Below are 23,339 nucleotides of genomic sequence, written 5' to 3'. Positions count from 1 at the left end.
ATTAATCAAGTGTATTACTACAGCCATTAGTGCACCCTGCACCACCACACACGAAACACTGCACAACTGTACAATTACAGCCAATCATAATTAGGCTGGATAAATTACTGTGACCAACCAACCAAAAAGCATGGCATTATAATAACAATTAGAACAATACTACAGAACATTGGTGAGACATAGTGACAGATATATATATATAGCTATATAAATATTCAGTCTCCATTGGAGGCTTGGTCTAGGGGTGGTGGTCCTCTCCTGTCCTTAGCAGACGTCAGTGGAAGCGGAGGTATATAAGTGCCAAATCTATACTTGATAGTTCCCATGATGAAAGCGAATCCAACGGCCAGTCCAATACCAAGGCCCCAGCTACGATCTATATATAGAGGAGAGAAAGCTAATCAGTAATGGTAGACAGTGTGATGTGTGTGTGTATCAATATTGAGGGAAGTGGGTGTTCTAACAACTACAGAAAACTTACTGAAGTATATATTTAAGAGAAATGTACTTCAGCATCCTACGCTTTGACCTCTTCATGTACAGCTTCCATTGAGAACACTCATTGAACATGACCTTTTAACTACACGGAGTACTACCAGCCATGCACTATATACAGCGAGATATGCAGGATTTTAGGCTACTGAAGAAATTGCTATATAATTATGGTCGTGCTGTATAGGTAATTCTCTATTGCAAGTGCACTGCAATCCACTGTAGTAACGGGACCATTTTCCCAAGTACAAAACAAATTTACTATCTACCTAAGTGCCCCATTGCCACAAACTATGCGAATAATGCTATAGCAGCCGATTATCAAACGGAAGAGGAATCTCAGTATTGACCTGATTTCAGGAATTAAGGATCACATCATCGCCACTTCCTACGCTTACAATACAATCTATCCATATGGTGGCGTACAGAACAACAGGACGTTCTTTTGTAACCTAACAGACCTAACTAGGTAAGGTATTAGAGATGTGCAGTAATCACGTTTAGAGACAGTAGATTGTGTGTAGTTCAGTTGCAAAACAACAGGACACAACATATGCTTGTAGCAACAATAAGTACACGTCAGTAATCACACAGGAGGGGGTGGGGATTAAGAGGGGGGGCTTATAAAGTACACCAATGTTGGTAGCAACAATATCTACACGTACAAACTATAGTTCAGCAGTAATCACACAGGGGGGGGGGGGACTAAAGGTACAGCTGTAACTGCCTGTGTTAGCACCGCAACCACACTTGTAGCCGGCTAGTTAGCACCGCAACCACACTTGTAGCTGAATAGTTAGCACCGCAACCACACTTGTAGCCGACTAGTTAGCACGCAAGCTGTTTAATAGCTACACGGCTCAATCAAATAAGCTGGTGTGGTACTAAAGGGGGCGGGGTAAGGACAAGATCAAAGCACACTTGTTACACCACATTCAAATAAACAGAGTCGGCTTTAGGGGAATAATTAGGATTGGAGCGGAAACAAATTTTAATTAGAATAATGAGCTCACTTTTAAATCCGAACACTGATCCGACCAAAGCCCCACCCACTGCTGCATTGAGGTGATCGTCTTTATCCCTTATCCCAGCTGAGAGACAAGCACCAGCTCCAAACGAACCACCAGCAATACCTGTGAGGGTATGTGTGAGGTGTGAGGGTGTGTGTGAGGTGTGAGGGTGTGTGTGAAGTGTGAGGGTGTGAGCATACAACTGCATGTCGATAATGAAATTAGTACTGCAATATCAAATGTCGGATCTATGGAAGTGTCCTGCTCATTGAGGTGTGATCATGTCAAGGGCTGGAGTCTTTTGAAATAACTTATATTCGTATGGTGGACATTTTTGTATACAGCATCATCCAAAAATTAAAATTATTCTACCACAATAGATTCAACGTCACTATCCTGTTAAAACTAAGAAATATTTAAATGGGCAAAATGTTCACTAACGAAAAATTCCCCACTATGATTAGGGTATCCTTATTCCAACAGTTATACGGGTTCCACTTGCAAGCGCACAGACCAGACCACCAGCTACCAATAACACTTATATGGGTTCCACTTGCAAGCGCACAGACCAGACCACCTACCTATAACACTTATATGGGTTCCACTTGCAAGCGCACAGACCAGACCACCAGCTACCTATAACACTTATACGGGTTCCACTTGCAAGCGCATAGACCAGACCACTAGCTACCAATAACACTTATACGGGTTCCACTTGCAAGCGCACAGACCAGACCACCTACCTATAACACTTATATGGGTTCCACTTGCAAGCGCACAGACCAGACCACCAGCTACCTATAACACTTATACGGGTTCCACTTGCAAGCGCATAGACCAGACCACTAGCTACCAATAACACTTATACGGGTTCCACTTGCAAGCGCACAGACCAGACCACCAGCTACCAATAACACTTATATGGGTTCCACTTGCAAGCGCACAGACCAGACCACCAGCTACCTATAACACTTATATGGGTTCCACTTGCAAGCGCATAGACCAGACCACCAGCTACCAATAACACTTATACGGGTTCCACCTGCAAGCGCACAGACCAGACCACTAGCTACCTATGGTTGGAATGCAATCACCAACAAGAATCCAAAGGCCAAATGCTTACACTATGTCACTATGACTGGGTTGGACATAATTGAATTATTCTAGAATGCAGGAATGACACACTGTGACAACTGTCAATGACGGCACCCACCATACAACGATGTATCTCATTCTTGTCAGAAATGTTCTAGTTATTATTCTAAATCATCTGAAACAAATCTGACTAGACAATGACAATCAAATTATTGGGGCCACACTGCATGAGAAAAATGCATAATTATCATAAATGAGGAAATAGTTGGAGCTTACCAGCGTAAGTATGTGTGTGTGTGGGCGTTGTGTGTGTGTGTGGTCAGTGAGATGTTTTTGTTCAATGGACTACCAAAGACACAAATGCTAATAGCATATTTGAAACCATTCCATTGAAATCGGATGGGAAAGAATGTACAGGACACCATTGAGCCAAACACTTGATTTAATTATTGCTATATCAGGTCATGTTCTCTCATAATCCACTTATATAGCCCATCCATTCATTATCATACACAACATGACGACCAGGTGTCCCAGTACATGTACAGCTCATCTTCATAGGTCAGCCTTCACCATACTTGTACGTACACCACCACATATAATTATAACAATTAAGGCCGTATAGACAACTCTCAACAAGTTAGGGGCTCTGACTCATAACACATAACCAATGCAGGAGGATTATTTTAAGAAACTGGGAGCCCAAAGCCCCCCATTGCCTATGGCCTTGATTACTGTCCTGCCCAAGTCATGCTTGCACACGGATTATGCTTGGTTCAGTGTACAGACAACTACATGATACCCAATTTTTAGAGAGACAAATTTTCAGCTGTTTAATAACTAAACGATTTCCTCAGGAAAGAGTTCTATGTGTGGAATCAAGTTACACTAGGACAAACACTTCATTGCTCCAGTTACAGGAAGCTGGTGGTTAGTCAGTACTGAGACAAAGAGAGACTGAGATAAAGAGAGACAGAGGTGAGAGTACACACACTGTCTGGTAGGCCATGGGATGTTGTACCTACCTACTTGTGTCTACTGGCAGCCTCTGCTCTGTTTTGACTGGGCCAATTACATATCATCTTTCACAGCTAGAGCTCAGAACACGGACTAGAGAAAATCGCATTAGGGCGGCTGTAATGAACACTGTATACCGCTGCTACGCAGAACCCACTGAAGGGAGTCGGGCTCAAGTTTCAAAACCCCAATCACTTCAAGCCGTCCGTGCCATAATTATTAAACACACGCTTTTAACTACATTACCCCCACTAGTTATATCGAGTCCAAATGGCTGGAGGAAAGTGGTGGGAGACGCAAACCATGTCATTGTATACACTAACAATCACGTACATCAATAAAAGTAAGTCCATACAAAGCTTGACCTGAAAAAGGATGGATTTACACTAGAAAGAAATTAGCGATTAATTTTAAGAATACCATATTGTAGCTCTATCAAACAGCTACTAAATGCATCTTTTAGTTTTGAAAATAGACTATGGAAACTAAAGTTATGGCCACTCAAAGCTAGCTCCACAAAAAAACCCAAAGGCTATAAAATAATATCCCACGCTTTTTCTTCAAAATGGAAGGTTTAAGTTATTAAGCACACCATAATTATTTCAGCTGTTAAAAGGGTCAAAGGTCTACTAACCAAACTCTTTCTGATTGAAATAGGACACTCAAGACCTCAGTTTATGTGCCTCCAAATAACACAGAATTGTAGCTACTGAAATGCACGCATGTACCATACGTCAGAGGAGGTACGACACGCATGCCTTGGTTTAGCAATTAGCCTCTGCAATACCGTTGAGTGTGGGCGTCTTATTATGATAATTATAGCTAATGAACTGCAATCACTGAATGTACGGGGGTGGATGTATATAATTACAGCGCCACACAAAACTGAAATATTTCGTTCTATTATAATATTATTATAGCACCATATAAAAATATATATCGACTACGATACATGGAAGTAAATTATATAATAATTGGACGTTCTGCTTACCAAAGAGCATGGATCGTCTGGCGATGAGCCCGAGTGCTCGTACCAACATGGGAGTGGTGGAGTTAGGCACTGGGCTCAGGAAACAGCCCTCGGCAGATCCAACCAGACCACCTGTACAGTACAAACCACAGTATGCATCTAAATAAAGCACACCAGGCATCTTCACACACCCACCAGCTATTGCTGATTTTCCTCCATAAGTTATGACCTTCCCAAAGCAATCCTCCCCGGCTTCATCACATCCTAAGTTGAGCTCCTCTGTGTTTCCAGCTTCAGACATGTTTGATTGTGTACACAGACCACGCCCACATGCACTTTGCCACGAGCGGCCATTAATCGAAACAATAATATCAATTATGAGACTCGATAAGTGGCCGCTAAACATGTTGCAATAAAATCAAATTGGATTTACATACTAATTACATATACACACATAATAACTATACATATATAACTGTCAGTCTGTGTTGGTTTTAACAGAGTGTGCCACATAAAATACTTCAGCTTTAGATCTGTGCAAGTTCTGAATTCGATAAAATGAGCTCGGTGGTATATGAACAGTCATTCCTGGCTGAACACTGTACTCTATGTCATTCACTTTAAACTGAAGCCTTCCAGTGGTTATATGAAACACCTGTAGGGAGAAGACATGTGTGTGTGTGTGTGTGTGGGGGGGGGGGGGGCTACTGCAAAAAGGAGCATAAAACACATTATTCTTTGCACTATTATTTCAATACAGAATGCAGAGTATTGGACACAAGTCTACACCAAGTAACTCACAATCTGGTGGTCCAAGTTAGAGCAGCTATCTTTAATGGCCATTGGTTGGAATGACATGACACCGAATGCAATGGCATTGGTGGAGTAGAAACGGTAGTAGTCGATGTTAGCCAACTCGTTAATCTCAATCTTGTCAGAGGAAGCTTTGGTCCTCACCACCGCTGAGACGAAGGGGGGGAGGGGAGGGGTTAGGGTTAGTACAAGGTGACAACTCAGTTAAAATCTGTCTGCAATTCTTAATGCACACATCTAATCACTAGCAAAAAACGTAGTGTTTATGGTTGTTGAAAATGTTCAACTACAGCACACCCCCCCTTCGTTTAATCAAAGGCTTGAGAACTCTTTCAGCTGCCATAACTTGAGTTTGGTGGATTCAATTTTAATAATTTTGTGATTTTCCGAAAGCTTAGAAAGATACCTTTCAAATGGTACCAACATTATTCATATTTGAGAAACGATAGAATTTGCCAATTTCGCCCAAATACCATGGATTATAGCCCATGGTCCAAGGCCGAAAAATGAGAATTATGGCCCCAAACAAATATTGGATTTAAACACATCATTTTAAAGGTCTCCTTCTTAGCTTTCAGAAAATCATAAAATTATTGACATTGGATCATTATAACATCATCAACATCATTATAACACGAGTTATGGCTATTCAAAGATGCTATGGAAACGCTGTGATGTATGAAAAGAACCAAGCCACACCCACCCACACACACACACACACCCACACACACACACACACACACACTGCACTACTAAGGTGATTACTACAATGTACTCACTCCATTCCTCTTCATTTGAGCTATCTCCAATGGTGAGTTTCTCAAAATCACTATCAGTTGCATTTACTGCCTCCTGAGAAGTGGTTCTCTTTGTATGCTTTCTCTTGGGAGGAGCAGGCTCATCCAGATCGTAGTTTGGGACCAGGTATCCTTTTAGACTCACTCCTGTACATACAAATGGTTTTAATGGGACAGTATATACCATAGAAGAATGTGTAGTACATTGTAGTGTACATTAAATATGCTTTTAGGGATGCAGGCATCTGCCCACCCACAACCTTTCAAGCTGTTTACTGAAATTGAAATACAATTTGTTACAGTTTAACATGTGGTGAGCTAGGCCTACGCCAGGTGGTCTGGAGGTGGTTATTACCACCCACCACCGGCCAGTCTGGGAAGATCTCACAAGTCTACATATGCACGTAAAATTAAGATAATAATATACACGTATGCACAGTACAGCGTCCCTGCCTGCATGTACGTGAGGTATTTCTTAGAGTATAATTATAGATGTACTAACACACACACACACACACACACACACACACACACACACACACCACACACCACACACACACACACACACACACACACACACACACACACACACACACACACACACACACACACACACACACACGTGCCTTACCTGACTTCCTCCTCATCTCATACTCAACCTTCTCTCCAAGCCACGGTCGTACAGGTGGAATCTTAGTACGTCTAGAGCGGCGTACACCCGGTGTTCTGGCTGATCTAGGGCCAACCTTGTGCCTACGATACTGCCTGCCTCCAGGAGACAGAGTCAACTCCAACTCTTCATCGGCCCCTTGGAGTTGATCAATTTTACGACGTTTCACTGGTTGGAGTTTAGTTTGATTTTTTCGTTTTCGTATTAGATTGGGCAGTACTGAGATATCAGGAGAAGGGGCCCCAGCTACTTCATCGCCAGATACAGGGGGAGATTCACGTTCAACATGTTCCACTTCTGTTTCAGGCTTCCCTTTGCCTTTCTTTTTGCGCACAGTATGTGATTTTTCAGGGTTTGAACTGCTACCGCTGCTGGGCTTGCTAGATCCAACACTAGATTTTCGATTCGACTTTTTTCGATTGGGTACAGGGTCATCGGATTTGTTAGCTTTGCTTCGAACGCTTTGTTTCTTTGTAGTGGTGCTCTTTTCCGCTGATCCCGGCACTGATCCCGGAGGGGAGACAGTTTTAGTTAACATTATGGAGAATCGTTTCACTTTTAAGAACTTTCTTTGAGAGTTGCTTAGAGTAGGTTGTTCAGAAGGGGTGGGTGTAGTTTGTACGCTGGCAGTCCCACCATCGTTTGGAGTAGTTTGTACGCTGGCAGTACCACCGTCGTTTGGAGTAGGCTGTTCAGAGGGGGTGGGTGTGGTTTGTGTGCTTGCAGTAGCATCATCGTTAAATGGAGGGCTGTTCATAGGTAGCAAGTTGGGAGAAACTATGTCGTGATCGGTCACCATTGACTCATAGCTTGGAGGGCTTGGAGTTCGCTCTTTTGGCAAAATGGATTGTCTGTCCTTTTTCTGTGAAGGCCTGCCCTTTGATTTTGTAGGTGAAGTTTTTCGATTTTTCTTTAGAGTAGATTCCTTATTTTTGGCTGCTGACTTAGCGGCAAGAGATTTTCTGGTGGATGCTCTGGTTTTTTTAGTAGCCGGTTCTTCTTCAGATTCAATTGTTGCTTTTTCCTTTTCCGAGATCAAAACTTCAGATTCAATGTTTCTTTTTTTCCCTGTCATTGACTTTGATCTCTTGCTGATGGGTATTTGGCTCTTTTTAGTAGCTTCTTTAGGTATCGATACTTTAGATACGTCACTTCCTTCATCTTGAGAAGATTTCCCGGGCTGTCCCCGGCTTAAAAGTGTTTGGTATTTGCTGAGACGACTCAGAGCTCCACCCAGTAATTTTTCCATAGTTGTATTTGGGTCAGCTTCACTGTCAGAATCTGTGTTATCAAATTTCTTGAATGGTTGAATGCTAGAGATCTCTTTCTTACTGCCACTAGCACCTTTCTTCTTCTGAGATTTAGCTGTCAGAACTTGATCAGGATTGAGCGTGCTGCTGATGGGAGGATTGAAGGAGCCCCCAGTCTCTATGTTAGTATCAGTGTCTGACTGGGAGGTCTCAGATTGAACTCGAACAGACTTTCTCGATTTTCGTTTGCTAGGCATGGTGAAAGTTTTCTTTCTTTTGGTTTTCTTGGGCACTTCACCAGTGCTTAGTGGAGGAGCCATTCGTGTATTTCTTTCTGGTTCAGAGGAGCTGCCATCGAAATCCAGCCTACAAAGAAAGAGCGAGGGAGAAACAAAATAATGAGCTACATTAAAGAAACAACACATGTAACCACAATGGCTTTTGTTAATTTTCCCTTAATATTTAGAAACACAGTTCTCAACATTTGGGCATTCCTTACAATATAATTACTTGTTTGTTAGGGACTAGATGGAACAGTAACAGCTCTCACCTAGAAGGTTGCAGTGTGTTGAACTGCTTTGGGAGGGAACCGTCCGCCATTGAGATCTCAGGAGAGTACTGTTGCTCAATGGATGTAGTGTGTGCAGTGTTGCCCTCCTCCACTAGAATGGTGTGTGTGGAGTCACGGGGAGCCCTAGTGACTGTGGTTTCCTTGGTGACTAACTCAACAGTGGTGGTCTCTCTCATGTTTGGCTGAACAGTGCTGGTATCTCTGGTGTCTGGATCAACAATGATAGGGGCCTGACTTGTTTGGTTAAGGGAGGCATCTGTAAGACAATAACAGTAGGTAGCAAACAGCAATACATGCACGGGTTGACAAAAGTAACAGTGAAGTATGCACAGTAGTGCGGCAAGGTACAGGTACACTAGCAATGCTGGAGTACAGTATAACACACAAGGCACACGAATCACACTGCATAAACAGCACAAAATGAATGATGATTAATTTTACAAACCATTGTTGAGATCTACTTGCTGCCCATTGCCTGTACGATTATCCTCCTGGAGTGCTTGCTTTGCTAGTGCCTGCTTTGCCAGAGCCTGCTCTGCTAGAGCCTGCTTTGCCAGAGCCTGCTCTGCTAGTGCCTGCTTTGCTAGAGCCTGCTCTGCTAGTGCCTGTTTTGCTAGAGCCTGCTCTCTCTTCTTGTCCATTCGTCTCTGTCTGGCCTCCAGCATTCTCTGATGGCGTTCCTTAACCAGCTCCTCTGTCCCACTATCCGAGTCACTGTCTCCATACACTGCGGTTGTAATGCAACAGCGTCATAGCTATCACATCTTTTAATAACAAGATATTGCTGTATTGGTATCAAAGATGTAAGGGCACGTATACACATGTGTGTGTAGAGGTTTACCTGAATCCGGTTTGGGTATTGCAGGGAAAAAGTTTTCCATTGGTTCAAAACCTTTACTGTTACGAGCGTACGACTTGCGGTTAGGATCACCCCTGCGATTAGGAAAATCATTTGTTCATAAATTACCGTAAAAATCCTCGATTTAAGGCGACACTTTTAAATAATTACTTTTAAGTAGAGTTTAAATGTACACGATTTATATGATGCTATATGGGCGAAATGTCCAAGTGTTGCATATTTAGAGGGTCGCCTTACATGTATATCGAGGTTTTACGGTATATATCGGTACCTACATGTACATAAAGGCTTTGTGTATAATTATTTACTTACATGACGTAGAGGTAGGCATTTCCGACCCATTCCGAGCTCCTGTTAACAGTGGCCATTATTTTCAATCTAGCGTGATTCCAAATAGAGCACACCTATCTCTAACTCCACTTCCCAATGTTTTGTTCCCTTTTCTTGCTTGCTTATTGTACAAAAGATTGGTAGCTCTCTTTATTGGGTGTCTTTGTTTACAGGTGGTGAGCTTAGCGGCCAAGACAGAACAGAAAAGAGGTGTCCTTAATCATACTTTTCCCGCCACACAACTTTCTATTAAAGTTCAAAGGTCATTATAGCTTGGGTAACAATACAAAATGGCTGCCTCGTTGAGAGTTGGAAGATTGCTTGGAACTAGCCTCAGAGCGGGATGGATAGCTACCAGAGGATACAGCAATGGAGCTTCAATGATCCCTCTAACATTCGGGTCTCCTTATGAGGTATTTCGCCATCTTTAGAAGTAGAATACAAAGTATGTGCATTAATTAGAATTTTCTTTGTCCAGTCTTTCTATGACAATGTGAATGTGAAGCAAGTGGACGTGTCTGCAACTACTGGATCCTTTGGTATCCTACCCGATCACGTTCCTGCCGTCTCTGTTCTTAAACCAGGTCTCGTGACAATCTACGAAGATGATAACAAGACAGTCAAGTACTTTGGTGAGACTGTGATTCTATATCCACTGTATACAGTGTTATGTTTGTCGTTTATTGTATACAGCAAGCAGTGGTACGGTGACCATCAACACGGACAGTACTGTTCAAATTCTTGCCGAGGAGGCTGTTCCCCTGGACAGACTGGATGCACAGGTCGGCTGTTATACACTCGATTGTACATTGTAGACTAAACAGTGTGTGTGTGTGTGTGTGTATATAGTGTCTGCACATTGGTAAAGTCCCTCTCCCATACCCTTAGGAAAATACATCAAAATAACCCTTCTTTTTTTAACTGGTAACACAATGTAACAACATTGATTGTGTGTTTCTTTGCAGGCTGCTAGGACAGGTCTTGAAAAGTGTCAACAGAAGTTGACCTCATCATCCTCAGAGCAGGATAGGGCAGAGGCTAATATCGGAGTGGAACTGTACGAGGCCATGTTGAAGGCTCTCGAGGGAAACTAGAAACTGTCGCAGATTAGTAACTTCATTATCTAATAATTATATTGCTTGTTTTTGTTATAGAGTTGAGTGTGTTGAGTGCACATGTATGTGTCTAATAATTTATTGAATAAGTTGTTCACTTCTTTACATGTACCAGCTGGAGAAGAATTTTATAAGTCTTGTCTGCATCGTTCATGACTGATCTGCTATCCTTGTGATTTTGTGAATGAATTAGCTGGAGCTAAACAACTGATCTTGAGACATGGATAGAGGATGATTTGTCATAAGTTATGTGGGCGGCTATAACACTTGCAATTGCGTGGGGTATTGTTGCAGTTCACCATGTAGCGCGTGGGTTATAAACCGGGGCTCCGGAGCTGTAGGTGAACTGGTCATCCACAAGCTACTGTCAGGCTTTCATTTATGTTAGTCAGTAGTCCTGGTGCCTTTCATTAGGCGGCAGCCCTGGTGCCTTTCATTAGGTGGCAGCCCTACTACAGTGGTAGTAGTTCCTTAGTTGCTACTGGCCAGTAGTTTTTTTTATGCAATTATACTCAAGAATTATAGCATGTACAGACCAAAAAGAATAATAGCATTGAATTTTATGATTAATTAAGACAGTCATTTTTGACTCATTGGGATCTTTGCTTGCGATACTGTAAAAGGAAAAATTGCATATGAATATAGACAGCTGGCTAGATAATTAATGGTGAACTCACAAAGTTTGTCCTGAAACTGCATTCTCTTCTTGGTGTAATGATGCCAATGCAGCAACTGCTGCTCCTCAACAAACTTGGAGCACTGAGCGTTTGCTATTTCATGACGAAACTGCTCTGACTGGAGGAGGTCCAGAAAGTGTAGACACTGAGGGTACCTGAAATGGAGTACCGTCATTAGACGACACTCTAAATATGCAACATTTGGATATTTCGCCCATAATTAGAGCAGCATTTGTATTAAATGTCGCTTTAAATAGAGGGCTCACAGTAATAGAGTTCATAGTTGTATGCGTGCGCATCATGTGGTGTACTTACTTCAGGTATTGCGTGTACTCTTGTTGTTTCCAATACTGAAGATATTCCAGATAGTTGGTGAATTCTTTCTCTTTGAAGAAACCTCTCTGGGCCAGAACTATACGATAAAATATTAGCGACGTGATATTATGTGATTAAAAATGCTCACAGTTCAAATAGCTTGGATTGGCCAAACACTGTACAAATTCCAACTCCACTTCAAACCGATATTTCTCAGGGTTGTGTTGTGCGTCTAAAGTGTGAGGAAGAGCACATATAATAGATACACATACAATAGATATCCAGCATGCCATTACCTGTGGGAAGGTTGAGCTGCCTGATCAACGGGTGAAGAATAGCTTCCATTCTCGACCATTTTGCAGGATGAAGCCGAGGTAGCCCCACCCCCTTTTTCCAAGCACACACACCCCCACCATTGTGTAAGTTATAAAGCTACTGTACTGAAGATGCTTTCTCTGTGCAGAAGTACGTCCAGGCTCCACGGCCTAAGGGCACTGGTCTCCAGGGATGGGGGGCTAGCGAGGCTCCATGCTAGAGGTCTGTTTGGTAGCAAGAGTGATGTCCCCAAGAAGTCACAGTCACGAGTGCTCAGCAAGGACGAGGGTCACCTCTTTGAGATGGAGTGTGCGTAGTTTTTGTTGTGTTATAAATACCTGGCTAGTCGTGTATATCTATCGAGGATTGGACGATTGCATATAATGTCATTGATTCATGCTGGTACCTGCTTTTAATAATTACACATTTATTAATTAATTATTGATTAACGAGATAACTAGTTGATGAGATTTCTGCCAGTGTTGCCATTTTCTTGTTCCCACAGTGCACAGAGTTAAACCAGAGTACATGGAAGACTACCTAAAAGCATCGTAAGTCTATTGTGTAATCACCCTCAAGCAATGTATGAACTTTCTGGCTCAAATCTTCCGATTTTAAAGAATTGGGCTATTTATCTGATATTGGGTGCTAAGTTTGAATTACCATATCATCTTGGGTTAGGAAAAGATGTGTTTAATAGTATAGCTCTCTGATAGAGCTACAAGATGGTTTGTTAGCTTACAAGTGTACTGACTTCTTTGCAGTGGAGAGGCATTTCTGAGAGTGAACGATAGTCCAGAGATACCTGCCCAACTGTTTGGCAGCTGGACCACCATGGTCGGACCAGTGCAGGACCAAGCTAGTGAGCGCACATACGCCAATATCAGCACTCTTGTTGCTACAAACTATAATTATACATTTGTGTATTTGTGCCGACAGCTCATCTTTGGAAATATGAAGATTACGCTTCTGTGTCCAAGGCCAAACAGATGCTTAATGAAGATAAGGTAAGAGAGAGCAATTGTCCTGGTACATGTAACACCTTATAGCACATGTGCATGTAGCTATCTTTGTACGGCCTTAAATTGAGTATATGTTCTGAGCCAATGCTAACTCTAACACTCTGCCTCGTGTTTCTAACGCCGCATGTACGTATATGCTATGTATATACAGTGGGGCCAGGCCAGATATCCTGGTCCAAATCAAAAATGTGTGTTTGCAAAACAGCCCCTCAACAAAGGCCACCTCTGTACAATGGCCAAAACTTAATTCCCTAAAGGTGTCTGTTATAGAGGGGTTCTACTGTGCTTAATTGTTTACTGTACACATACGTAGCTCTAGATTTGGAGTTTGTTTGATGCAGCATTGGAATGAATATCTGAAGACACGGGCCAAGATGTTGGACCGCCGTAGTTCCCAGGTCATCCTCCCCTTTGCATTCTGGGCCCCGGCTGACCACAGCACTATGACACCAAAGGGACTCTACGAAATGAGAACCTACACTCTCAGAGTCAGTTGCCAGCGTTAAATAATGTAACTTTGAACGGCCATAACTTTAGTTCTGTTGGTCCAATCAGATTCATTTTATGATTTTCTGAAAGCTTAGAGAGAGGCCTTTCAATGAATCCAAAATTTTGTGACGGTCATAATTTCTCATTTTAGCCGAAATTGGCAAATTTTTTCATCTCCCAAATATGAACGGTATCTTAAAATACGAGAATAATGTAACAGAACTTGGCTTGTGAAGTGGTCATTTTAACTTGCATTGGTATAATATACGTGCATTTTGATTTCTCTCTGCAGCCTGGGACTCTGATTGAATGGGGTCAAGCATGGTAAGTACTGTCTGTCTATAATAATCATGCAGTGCCCTTAATATGTTTGTGCAGGGAGACGGGAATACACTATCGTAAGGATGAGTCAATCGGTGGATGGTTTTCTCAGATTGGGGAGATGCATCAGGTGCACCATTTGTGGGGTGAGTATGGTGTATGAGTATGTAGTCGTCAGTGTTACTTGTTAGTTTGTCATCTCTTTTGTTAGCGTACAAGGACCTGGTTGACCGGCAGGAGATGAGACAAGAGGCGTGGTCAGTACCTGGCTGGGACGAGTGTGTCATGAGAACAGGTGTGTGGGTGTGTGCGTGTGGGTGTGGGTGTGTGTGTGTGTGTGTGTGTGAATACAGTGAAATACTGTCATTGCAGTAGCGCTATCCTAGAGGCCTGCCTTGTCCACTGTGTTGCTTACTGCTGTATTGTACATGTACAAAACTAACTTGTTCATCTATGGCCTATTGTATACATATAATTATAGTGTTCATGTGTGTACACCCACACATCCCACACACACGTCACACACACACTTCACACAGTTCCGTTGATTCGCTACATGGCAGTGAGGGTCCTCATTCCAACAGCCTACTCTCCACTGCAATAATACTGTGTGTCACTTCTATAGCTGTTTAATTTGTAAGGAAGACTCGCAATTATTTTGTGACAATACCTAGTGTCTTATCTGATGTATTGTGCCCACTGTACTACTGTGTCAACATGCTGACGATATTTACAAAGAATTCATTGAAATTGAATATATTGAACATATTGAGTTCACACATTTATTATATATATATACCGGAAGCGTTCCAATTATAGAACCAGCCTCGGTTAGGACGCCCTCTTTTATAAAGCCCATTATAACTACCATATAAAATCTGATTTTAGAAAATTAGTTTTATAATTAGAACCATTCATCATATAAAATCAGAGTACAGTTAATCACAAAAATAATGGACATGTAGCATAGACACACGTACAGAAGCATGCATATATACACACACACAAGGAATACAGTCACTCCTCTGCCCTCACAAAACCCAATGGCACTCTGAGTCCCACCAGTGGCCCAAATGTGCTCAACCAAGCTATCAAATAGTTTGGAGAATTTGTTCCTCCGTTTGAAGACATTGTTTCTGATCGATGCTGCTCACAACTTAATACAGTCAGAGCTTTCCCCATCACCTTGGCAGTGTGGCAAGGATGGACATGATAAAATGGCCGACCCAGGAGAGGATGCTCTTGCTGCGATACCAGACTCCATCTATCCGTATTAGAAGATATTAGATCCTTTGAAACAATTTTCCAAATATCATCGAGTGACAATTGTTGTCCGTTAGATTGAGTCGCATTGAAGTAGAGTATAGGCACTTCATAAGAATCACTGTACACTATATGGTACTCCACACACACTGTTTGCTGTAGTGTAGGTAGGTGGCTAATAGCGACAGCTGGATCGATAACATCTTCTACTTCTGACGGTCCCACTAGGTCCAGTAGAACATCATTAGTCAGTTCTATCGAGTCCTTTTCAGCCGTGTCGATAGTGTGGTTGGTAATGGTCTTTGAAAGGAATATAGTTTCTGGTTCAGAGCAGATCTTGATGGTTTTGAGCTCCCAGCCATCTCCTATCCGAGCTGAGATATCCACCAACTCTCTGGCATCGCTCTCAAATTGTTGATAGGGCAGGTAGCTACTTGACATTGTGCATGCAGAAATAAATGTATTTTAGGTATGTATCGTTTCACCTGCCCGATGAGTTGGTATTGGTCGTCTGATATACACATTGTATTATGTAACTTATGATTGGTATAGGTCGTCGCTGAAAATGTCATCAACTTTTACAGCCAACAGTATACACACCACAAAATCATTCTCAATAGTAAAATGTTCACAGACAGACACTAGCTGAAGAGAGCGCTTCACTGCTGACATTGATACGTACATCTGCAAGGGAAAGACACACATATATCCATCGAGAGAAATACATAAGCCTAATCTATAATTATGCAACAGTAGCTTTTCAGGTAAACAGTACAAGACAAGACAAATATGCTTTTCATGTATGCCTTGTGCGCGCATGTGTTGAATGATTAGGGACTGCACTCACTCAACGTAATCTCCTTGCTTCTCTTTCACTTTCAAGGAGGCACAGTACGTCTCCTTCTCGAACTGGTCCCTTCACATTCCTGATAATTGCACGGCCATCGTCCAGAAACTCAACGCGTACCTAAACACAATTTCAATATCACCATGTACCACAGGATGGATCACTCACTTGTGTAGCCTGTCCTTGGCTCCCTGTGCGTCCCAAGATCTTTATAACCTATGGTCACAATAATGTACAGGTGATTTGTCCGTCAACACTTCAGCAAGGTTGAGAGACAACTTACTTTCGCGTACCTAGGTTTGTCCATATTCGATTCACCTTGGGTCGAGAAGAAGGGGCAAGAGAAAGCACGTGGTTTTTGTATCGCGCATGTCAACTCGGTGATCTCCGGGTCGCCGCGACTTTCGAGGGCGGCCTGGAATCGAGGCTAATAACTACTTATCTTTTTAGACAAGCCAAAGAAATTTGGAAAAAGAAAGCCCTTACAGAGACTCAGAGACTGTAGCACTGATATTAATGGCCACTGAAAGCGACACTGAGCTATACACAAGCCTTGTGAAATGGGTAAGTATGCAACCAGTCATCAATAATGATTGGTGTATAAAATTATTTTACGACACCCCCTTCCAGTTGGAGAACTGCCTTGCTCTGGGGGGTACGTTATTGTTTGACGAGGGGGCAGTCCACGAGGGGGCAGCCATTGCGGACTGTCTAGTGCAGCTGTCTCCAGACGTGTTCACTAGCGAATGGAGAAGCAAGATCATCACTGAGACGGCTGGCAACTGGAAGCTCAGAGTGAGAAGAGGGGAAGTCATGTAATTGTATTCATTGCTCCTTGAAGTCGTATTACTGTACCTATTCTAATTAAAGGGACTCTCTAATTATGCGACACTTGAGGTTTAGCCTAATATAATACCATAATTATGGCTTTGTTTGTTTTGTGTACATATAATCTCCTAGTGATACCACCCACACACCCACACACACACATACACCCACACACACACACACACACACTCCACCCACACACACACCCCACACACACCCCACATACAGCACAACAATCTCAAGAAGATACACAATGCCTTAATGAGTTACTACAAAGATGTCCTCCACGTGTCCCTGGCCACATTCCAGGCCCCTGACGTGAGAGAAGCTGCAGAGACTGGCTCACCACAGGAAATGGCCAAGCTGATACAACTAATGCTAGGAGTAGCAATCAACTGTGACAAGAAGGACAGTGAGTGCACACTTCACACACACACACACACACACACCCACACACACACACCACATACACCCACACCACACACACAGCATACATCCAAGCTATCATGTCTCTCCAAGAAGAAATCCAGCACAATGTAATGGGGGCCATTCAAGATGTGAGTGTTTAGACTAATATGATATGTGTATATACTGGTTGTTTGGGGGATTTCTCATGTTTTATTGTATCTTTATCTCACACAGTTAATGAGTTACCAAACACCAAACATGGTCACTGGGGAGGATTACACTGAACTAGAGAGAGAGGTACACACACACACACACACACACACACACACACACACACACACACACACACCACATCCCCTCCAGCACAAACGGGTAGTGTCTTCACTAGAAAGCATGAAGGCAGATTACGATGCAGCTCTGCAGTCAAGCCACGAGCTCTCTGTGCAACTGAAGGCAGTGTGTGGCGAGAGGGAGGAATTGGAGGGGGAGCTGGCCACCCTCAAAGGAAGGCTTAATGATGCTGAGCACTCGGCTGGGTGAGTGGGCTTGTTGTAAGAAGGTAGCGTATCTGGCTGGGTGAGTGGGCCTGTTGTAAGAAGGTAGCGTATCTGGCTGGGTGAGTGGGCTTGTTGTAAGAAGGTAGCGTATCCAGCTGGGTGAGTGGGCTTGTTGTAAGAAGGTAGCGTATCCAGCTGGGTGAGTGGACCTGTTGTAAGAAGGTAGCGTATCCGGCTGGGTGAGTGGGCTTGTTGTAAGAAGGTAGCGTATCTGGCTGGGTGAGTGGGCTTGTTGTAAGAAGGTAGTGTATCTGGCTGGGTGAGTGGGCTTGTTGTAAGAAGGTAGTGTATCCGGCTGAGCCAGTGGACCTGTTGTATATCATATTATTATCCTTCCAGAGTGAGTGGAGAGGCCAAAATGGTGGCCTTACAGAGGCAGCTGGACAGCATGAGGACAGAGAACCTCCATCTCGACTCAGAGAGAGATGAGTTGAAACTCAAGGTAGGACCTTTTGTACTTATTTATTGACACAATATAGAGAGAATTTCGATTAGGCATATACTACAGTGCACTTTAAACACTGTTTTGATTTTGTAGCTGTAGTTTTCATGTTCTGTTGCAATATACCGTAGTTACTGTATGGGTCTTCTGTATTTTGAGAGTACTAGAGTTGGCTCTGTAACTAGAGTTCTGGTGGTCCAAATTCAACGATTTTATGATTTCTGAAAGCTTAGAAGGAGCTCTTTCAGATAGTATATACCATGGATTATAGCCCATGGTCCGAGGCCGAAAAATGTCAAATTTAGGCTCCGAAGAAGTTTTGGATTGAAATACATCATTTGAAAGGTCTCTTTCTAAGCTTTCAGAAAATCAGAATATTTTTGACATTGGATGAACGGTACTCAAGTTAATGGCTGTTGAAAGATGTTCCCCCTCCACAAAATAATCAATGGTTCGGGGACTCTTTCAACTGCTATAACTTGAGTTCTGTGTATCCAATGTCAAAAATTTCTGAAAGCTCAGAAAAAGACCTTTCAAATGGTGTCATTAAACTTCGTATTTGAGAGATAAAAGTATTTGCCAATTTGGCGATACCATGGATTATAGCCCATGGTCCGAGGCCGAAAAATGTCAAATTTAGGCTCCGAAGAAGTTTTGGATTGAAACACATCATTTGAAAGGTCTCTTTCTAAGCTTTCAGAAAATCAGAATATTTTTGACATTGGATGAACGGTACTCAAGTTAATGGCTGTTGAAAGATGTTCCCCCTCCACTAAATAATCAATGGTTTGGGGACTCTTTCAACTGCTATAACTTGAATTCTGTGTATCCAATGTCAAAAATCTTTATGATTTTCTGAAAGCTCAGAAAAAGACCTTTCAAATGGTGTCATCAAACTTTGTATTTGAGAGATAAAAGTATTTGCCAATGTGGCGATACCATGGTCCGAGGCCGAAAAATGTCAAATTTAGGCTCCGAAGAAGTTTTGGATTGAAACACATCATTTGAAAGGTCTCTTTCTAGAATATTTTTGACATTGGATGAATGGTACGCTCAAATCTGAAATTTGGAACTGGCCTTAGTTTCCTTTTTTTTGGAAAAAGACCATGGGTTATAGCCCATGGTTTTTTGTCAAAAACAGGCCAAAAATAGACCTCGATTTTAAAACATCATCTGAAAGGCCTCTCTTTAAGTTTTCAGAAAATCATAAAATTAATGTGATTGGACCAACGGAACTGAAGTTATGACCGTTCAAAATTGCTTCATTTAACACTAGCTAATATCCCTTGGCTTTCTGTGTAACTATGGCATTGTGTTTGTTGCAGGTGGTTGAGGTCGAAGGTCAACTGACGGAGCTTTTCCAGAGGAACAGAAGCCTTCAAGTGGAGAACGATGAAATCCCTATCCTCAGAGACTCCATTGAAGAGATGAGATACCTGGAGAGCAAAGTGGTGTGTGTGTGTGGATGTGTGTGTGTGTGGGTGGGTGGGTGGGTGTGTGTGTGTGTGTGTGTGTGTGTGTGTGTGTGTGTGTGTGTGTGTGTGTGTGTGTGTGTGTGTGTGTGTGTGTGTGTGTGTGTGTGTGTGTGTGTGTGTGTGTGTGTGTGTGTGTGTGTGTGTGTGTGTGTGTGTGTGTGTGTGTGTGTGTGTGTGTGTGTGTGTGTGTGTGTGTGTGTGTGTGTGTGTGTGTGTGTGCATTTTGGGCTTCCTTGATTTTGTGATATAATTATACGTGCGGGTGGGTACATGATAAGTATGGTTATCTGTTATCACTTCTCTCAGAAAAACTACGAGGGTGTGATCAGTCAATATAAGAAGAAGTTAGAAGATGCCGGTGATCTCAGGAAACAGGTCAAAGCCACCGAGGAGAAAAACATGATGTATGTGCAGCAAAACCTCGACCTAGAGGAAGTAAGTCATGTGATATCGTAGTGATGTCATGTGACAGGAAATCCTTCTCTTTGCCTCTAGGAGCTCAGACGTCTGTCGAATGTTCGCTCACAACTGGACGGTCAGAAAAAGAGAGTGAGTGTATAATTTGTTGCATTTTGCAAGATTGCGGCACTTACCTTGTGACTGTCTCCATAGATACTCGAGTTAGAGAACGAGCTAGCACAAGAGAAGCTGCGTTGCCTGGAGGTACGTGTTAGGCCGGCCATCTTGTGTGTTAACTTCTCTCTCTTGCAGGCGACAGAGGAAGCTGAGGATAAGGTTCAAGTGGTCTCCACACTCACGGCTGAGCTCATTGTAAGACCACCACCCCTCATACATCACACACACCCACACAACCGCCCCTCACACACCCACACAACTGCCCCCTCACACACACACACACAGCAAGTGAAGAGAGAGAGGGATAACCTCTCCATGCAAGTCCCCGGGACACCACTGGCAGGAGAATGTGAGTTCTCTTATAGTCTAGTGGTTTTACAATAATTAGAGATCAATTCTCGGTAAATTTTTTTTCATTTTTTCATTTTCCCTTCCTGTAGTTGCCATGTTTTCTCAGTCGAGTCGTTCATTGGAGCAAACATCTCTACTTGATCAGCCGGACTATGGGGGCGTGGTAGGTGGGTTGGGTCTACAGGAGGCCTTCACTCCCGAGATGAGGGAGAAGATGGTGAAACTCAATAAAGAGAACGAGATACTCAAGAGGCGGCTGGAAACAGAAACAGAGTCACCATTGGGTAAAGATCCTCACATATACAAACACTATTAGACATTAGAGGCGCTTTATACATGTAGGCTAAGTCATCACAATTTCCTGTAGTTTTCTGATCGTTTTTCAGCGCTATTGGCTGTGTACATGTAGGTGCATGTAGTTCTGTGCCCCCTCAGATTATTGCCCCCCCCTTCGCTTATTGCCCCCCCCCCCCCCCTCCGCTGCTTATTGCCCCCCACGATTATCCCACCCTCTTCCTGCTGCAGGTGATGCTGAGGTCCAGTCGCGACTGGGTGATCAGGAGGACACTATACAGAGACAGGGACGAGAGCTGACAGAACTGAACACTAAACTCAATAAGCTAATCAAGGCTGCTAAGGAACAGAGTGAGCACATGTACTAGCCTTGGGGAACAGATCTAATGTCTATACATGGACATAGTTTTTACCATAACATACTTATACGAATATTATTATTAGTATTGGTAAAAATAATTGCTTTAATCTATAATTGCTATAATTGCTATAATTGCTATAATTGCTTTAAGCTATAATTGCTTTAAGCTATAATTGCTATAGTTGCTATAGTTGCTATAGTTGCTCTCTTTGTACATTGTGTTATCACTAAATACCATCTTCCACAGAGGCTCAGATCGTCACGCTTGAGGAGGTGAAGAGGACCAAAGACGGCGAGATTGAGAAATACAAGAAGTATCTGAACAAAGCCAAGAAGATCATCGAGAGCTTTGGAGGCAACAAAGGACAATCGTCAGACGACAATGTGGAGGTAGGAAACTGTGAAATAGTGTGTTTCTGGTTGCTTTTGTTTGCCTCATAATTCAAGTTTGGATTGTCCAATTTCAAAACTAAAATAGGCTTTTTTCTCCCAGCTAACTTTGACTATCCATAACTTGTGTTGGGAACATCGAATTTCAAGACTAAAACGTGCATTTAGTAGCTGTTTGATAGTGCTACAAGATGGTGTGCTTAGATCAGTTTGTGCCCAGATCCTACGCAGTTCCAGTATACTGATTAGTGATTACGTGTCCTCTTAGGTGCAGACTCTGAAGAACACACTGAAGGAGAGGGAGAAAGCTCAAGAGAGGCTGGAGGTGAGAACAGTGCTGCTCCACTGTGTGTGTACTACAGCTCACACTGTAACAGCTTTAACTGGCACCACCTTTGTTGCTTTTTACAATACTATTTAAATAGCATTATGATGTTCCAATTTCAAGGTGATTTTATAATATATACTGAAAGCTTAGAAGGAGCTCTTTCAGATGGTATACTCAAATTTGAAATTTGAAACGAGTTATAATTTATGTCAAAAACAGGCCGAAAAGATAATTTTGGTGTTAAGATTTAATCTTAACGAGCTCATTGTAAGCTTTCAGAAAATCATAAAATTAACATTATTGGACCAGAACTAAAGTTATGGCCTTTCAAAGCTTCATTTAACGCTATTAGGCTTGTACTTGTTCACTGGTGGTGTGCTTTACCTTGTAGCGTGAGTACAGTCAGGACAGGATGGCCTGGGAGAGGGAGGAGAAACTAGTCGTGTCAGCGTGGTACGAAATGGTGAGTGTGTGTACATTTTGTGAGCTTTTTTACAGCCTCTATGCATCTTGCATACGTTCTACAGTAACAGTAGTAACGTGTACGTCCATGCATAGTATATTATGTTATCGGCTCTTCACCCCCTCCCCACCCACACATCACACACCCTCCCTCCCACACACACACAGGGTCTGATGATGCACCGCAAGTACACCCAAGAGAGGCTGCTCAGTCAACACGGCGGCTCATTCTTAACCCGACAAAGAAGTGCCCTCTACAAGAAACCAGTGCCCATCAACACATCCCTACCCTCAGGGCCTGTCTGAACTACTAGTCTGTAGTGAACTCAATCAGCTGTAGTTCACTGTCTTTAATGTGTGGTTTTGATTTTAATTGCTTCACTTTACAATGTATAAGCTTACACTGTATGTACTTTTATTTGAACAACAAGTAATTATTTATTGGTTATTATTTTAATATTTGAAACTGACTACAGTAGAACAATTAAGGGGGTTGAATCAACATACTATATAATTATTATATCCACTGTCAATGTACAATATGGGTAACCATGCACATGATCTGTAGCAGCTGTACATGTAGTTTGCTGACTCAGCTAGAGAGGACCATGCATGGATGGGTTCCATAT

At 42.6% G+C, this 23,339-nt stretch overlaps 7 protein-coding genes across 7 annotated transcripts; 3 read left to right on the top strand and 4 right to left on the bottom strand.

Moving 5' to 3' along the window:
- Positions 1-118: 118 nt before the first annotated feature.
- LOC135335520 (uncharacterized) lies at positions 119-4,937 on the bottom strand. The gene is made up of 4 exons (XM_064531043.1): positions 4,780-4,937; positions 4,606-4,716; positions 1,506-1,625; positions 119-376 (listed from the first exon to the last, which is right to left on the bottom strand). The coding sequence occupies exons 1-4, from the start codon at positions 4,883-4,885 to the stop codon at positions 216-218; spliced, it is 498 nt and encodes a 165-aa protein (XP_064387113.1). The 5' UTR covers positions 4,886-4,937; the 3' UTR covers positions 119-215.
- Positions 4,938-10,126, bottom strand: LOC135335509 (cell surface glycoprotein 1-like). Its single transcript, XM_064531028.1, has 8 exons — positions 9,857-10,126; positions 9,527-9,618; positions 9,131-9,412; positions 8,665-8,941; positions 6,826-8,480; positions 6,177-6,341; positions 5,386-5,546; positions 4,938-5,239 (listed from the first exon to the last, which is right to left on the bottom strand). The coding sequence occupies exons 1-8, from the start codon at positions 9,910-9,912 to the stop codon at positions 5,063-5,065; spliced, it is 2,865 nt and encodes a 954-aa protein (XP_064387098.1). The 5' UTR covers positions 9,913-10,126; the 3' UTR covers positions 4,938-5,062.
- An 18-nt stretch (positions 10,127-10,144) lies between these two features.
- LOC135335521 (ATP synthase subunit delta, mitochondrial-like) lies at positions 10,145-11,082 on the top strand. The gene is made up of 4 exons (XM_064531045.1): positions 10,145-10,287; positions 10,353-10,506; positions 10,568-10,656; positions 10,840-11,082. Exons 1-4 carry the CDS (start codon positions 10,165-10,167, stop codon positions 10,966-10,968), a joined length of 495 nt encoding a protein of 164 aa, XP_064387115.1. The 5' UTR covers positions 10,145-10,164; the 3' UTR covers positions 10,969-11,082.
- Positions 11,083-11,520: 438 nt separating this feature from the next.
- LOC135335504 (mediator of RNA polymerase II transcription subunit 31-like) lies at positions 11,521-12,367 on the bottom strand. The gene is made up of 5 exons (XM_064531018.1): positions 12,278-12,367; positions 12,130-12,213; positions 11,982-12,078; positions 11,667-11,821; positions 11,521-11,603 (listed from the first exon to the last, which is right to left on the bottom strand). Exons 1-5 carry the CDS (start codon positions 12,324-12,326, stop codon positions 11,569-11,571), a joined length of 420 nt encoding a protein of 139 aa, XP_064387088.1. The 5' UTR covers positions 12,327-12,367; the 3' UTR covers positions 11,521-11,568.
- A 16-nt stretch (positions 12,368-12,383) lies between these two features.
- On the top strand, positions 12,384-14,883 carry LOC135335502 (protein NipSnap homolog 2-like). Its single transcript, XM_064531016.1, has 9 exons — positions 12,384-12,605; positions 12,802-12,847; positions 13,061-13,158; positions 13,236-13,303; positions 13,660-13,806; positions 14,100-14,131; positions 14,186-14,274; positions 14,340-14,423; positions 14,668-14,883. The coding sequence occupies exons 1-9, from the start codon at positions 12,428-12,430 to the stop codon at positions 14,730-14,732; spliced, it is 807 nt and encodes a 268-aa protein (XP_064387086.1). The 5' UTR covers positions 12,384-12,427; the 3' UTR covers positions 14,733-14,883.
- Positions 14,884-15,010: 127 nt separating this feature from the next.
- On the bottom strand, positions 15,011-16,249 carry LOC135335503 (ubiquitin-like-conjugating enzyme ATG10). The gene is made up of 2 exons (XM_064531017.1): positions 16,239-16,249; positions 15,011-16,075 (listed from the first exon to the last, which is right to left on the bottom strand). Exon 2 carries the CDS (start codon positions 15,830-15,832, stop codon positions 15,146-15,148), a length of 687 nt encoding a protein of 228 aa, XP_064387087.1. The 5' UTR covers positions 15,833-16,075; positions 16,239-16,249; the 3' UTR covers positions 15,011-15,145.
- A 414-nt stretch (positions 16,250-16,663) lies between these two features.
- LOC135335501 (protein Hook homolog 3-like) lies at positions 16,664-23,181 on the top strand. The gene is made up of 19 exons (XM_064531015.1): positions 16,664-16,802; positions 16,869-17,033; positions 17,295-17,478; positions 17,556-17,623; positions 17,709-17,771; positions 17,838-18,010; positions 18,371-18,473; positions 19,799-19,924; positions 20,255-20,383; positions 20,444-20,497; positions 20,561-20,611; positions 20,660-20,719; positions 20,810-20,873; positions 20,965-21,159; positions 21,401-21,520; positions 21,778-21,920; positions 22,189-22,245; positions 22,640-22,711; positions 22,879-23,181. Exons 1-19 carry the CDS (start codon positions 16,755-16,757, stop codon positions 23,014-23,016), a joined length of 2,013 nt encoding a protein of 670 aa, XP_064387085.1. The 5' UTR covers positions 16,664-16,754; the 3' UTR covers positions 23,017-23,181.
- The last annotated feature ends 158 nt before the right edge of the window (positions 23,182-23,339 follow it).

The sequence above is a fragment of the Halichondria panicea genome, chromosome 4 (assembly GCF_963675165.1).
Source record: "Halichondria panicea chromosome 4, odHalPani1.1, whole genome shotgun sequence".
Taxonomy (NCBI): Eukaryota; Metazoa; Porifera; class Demospongiae; order Suberitida; family Halichondriidae; genus Halichondria; species Halichondria panicea.
This window is presented reverse-complemented; position numbering and strand designations above follow the sequence as displayed.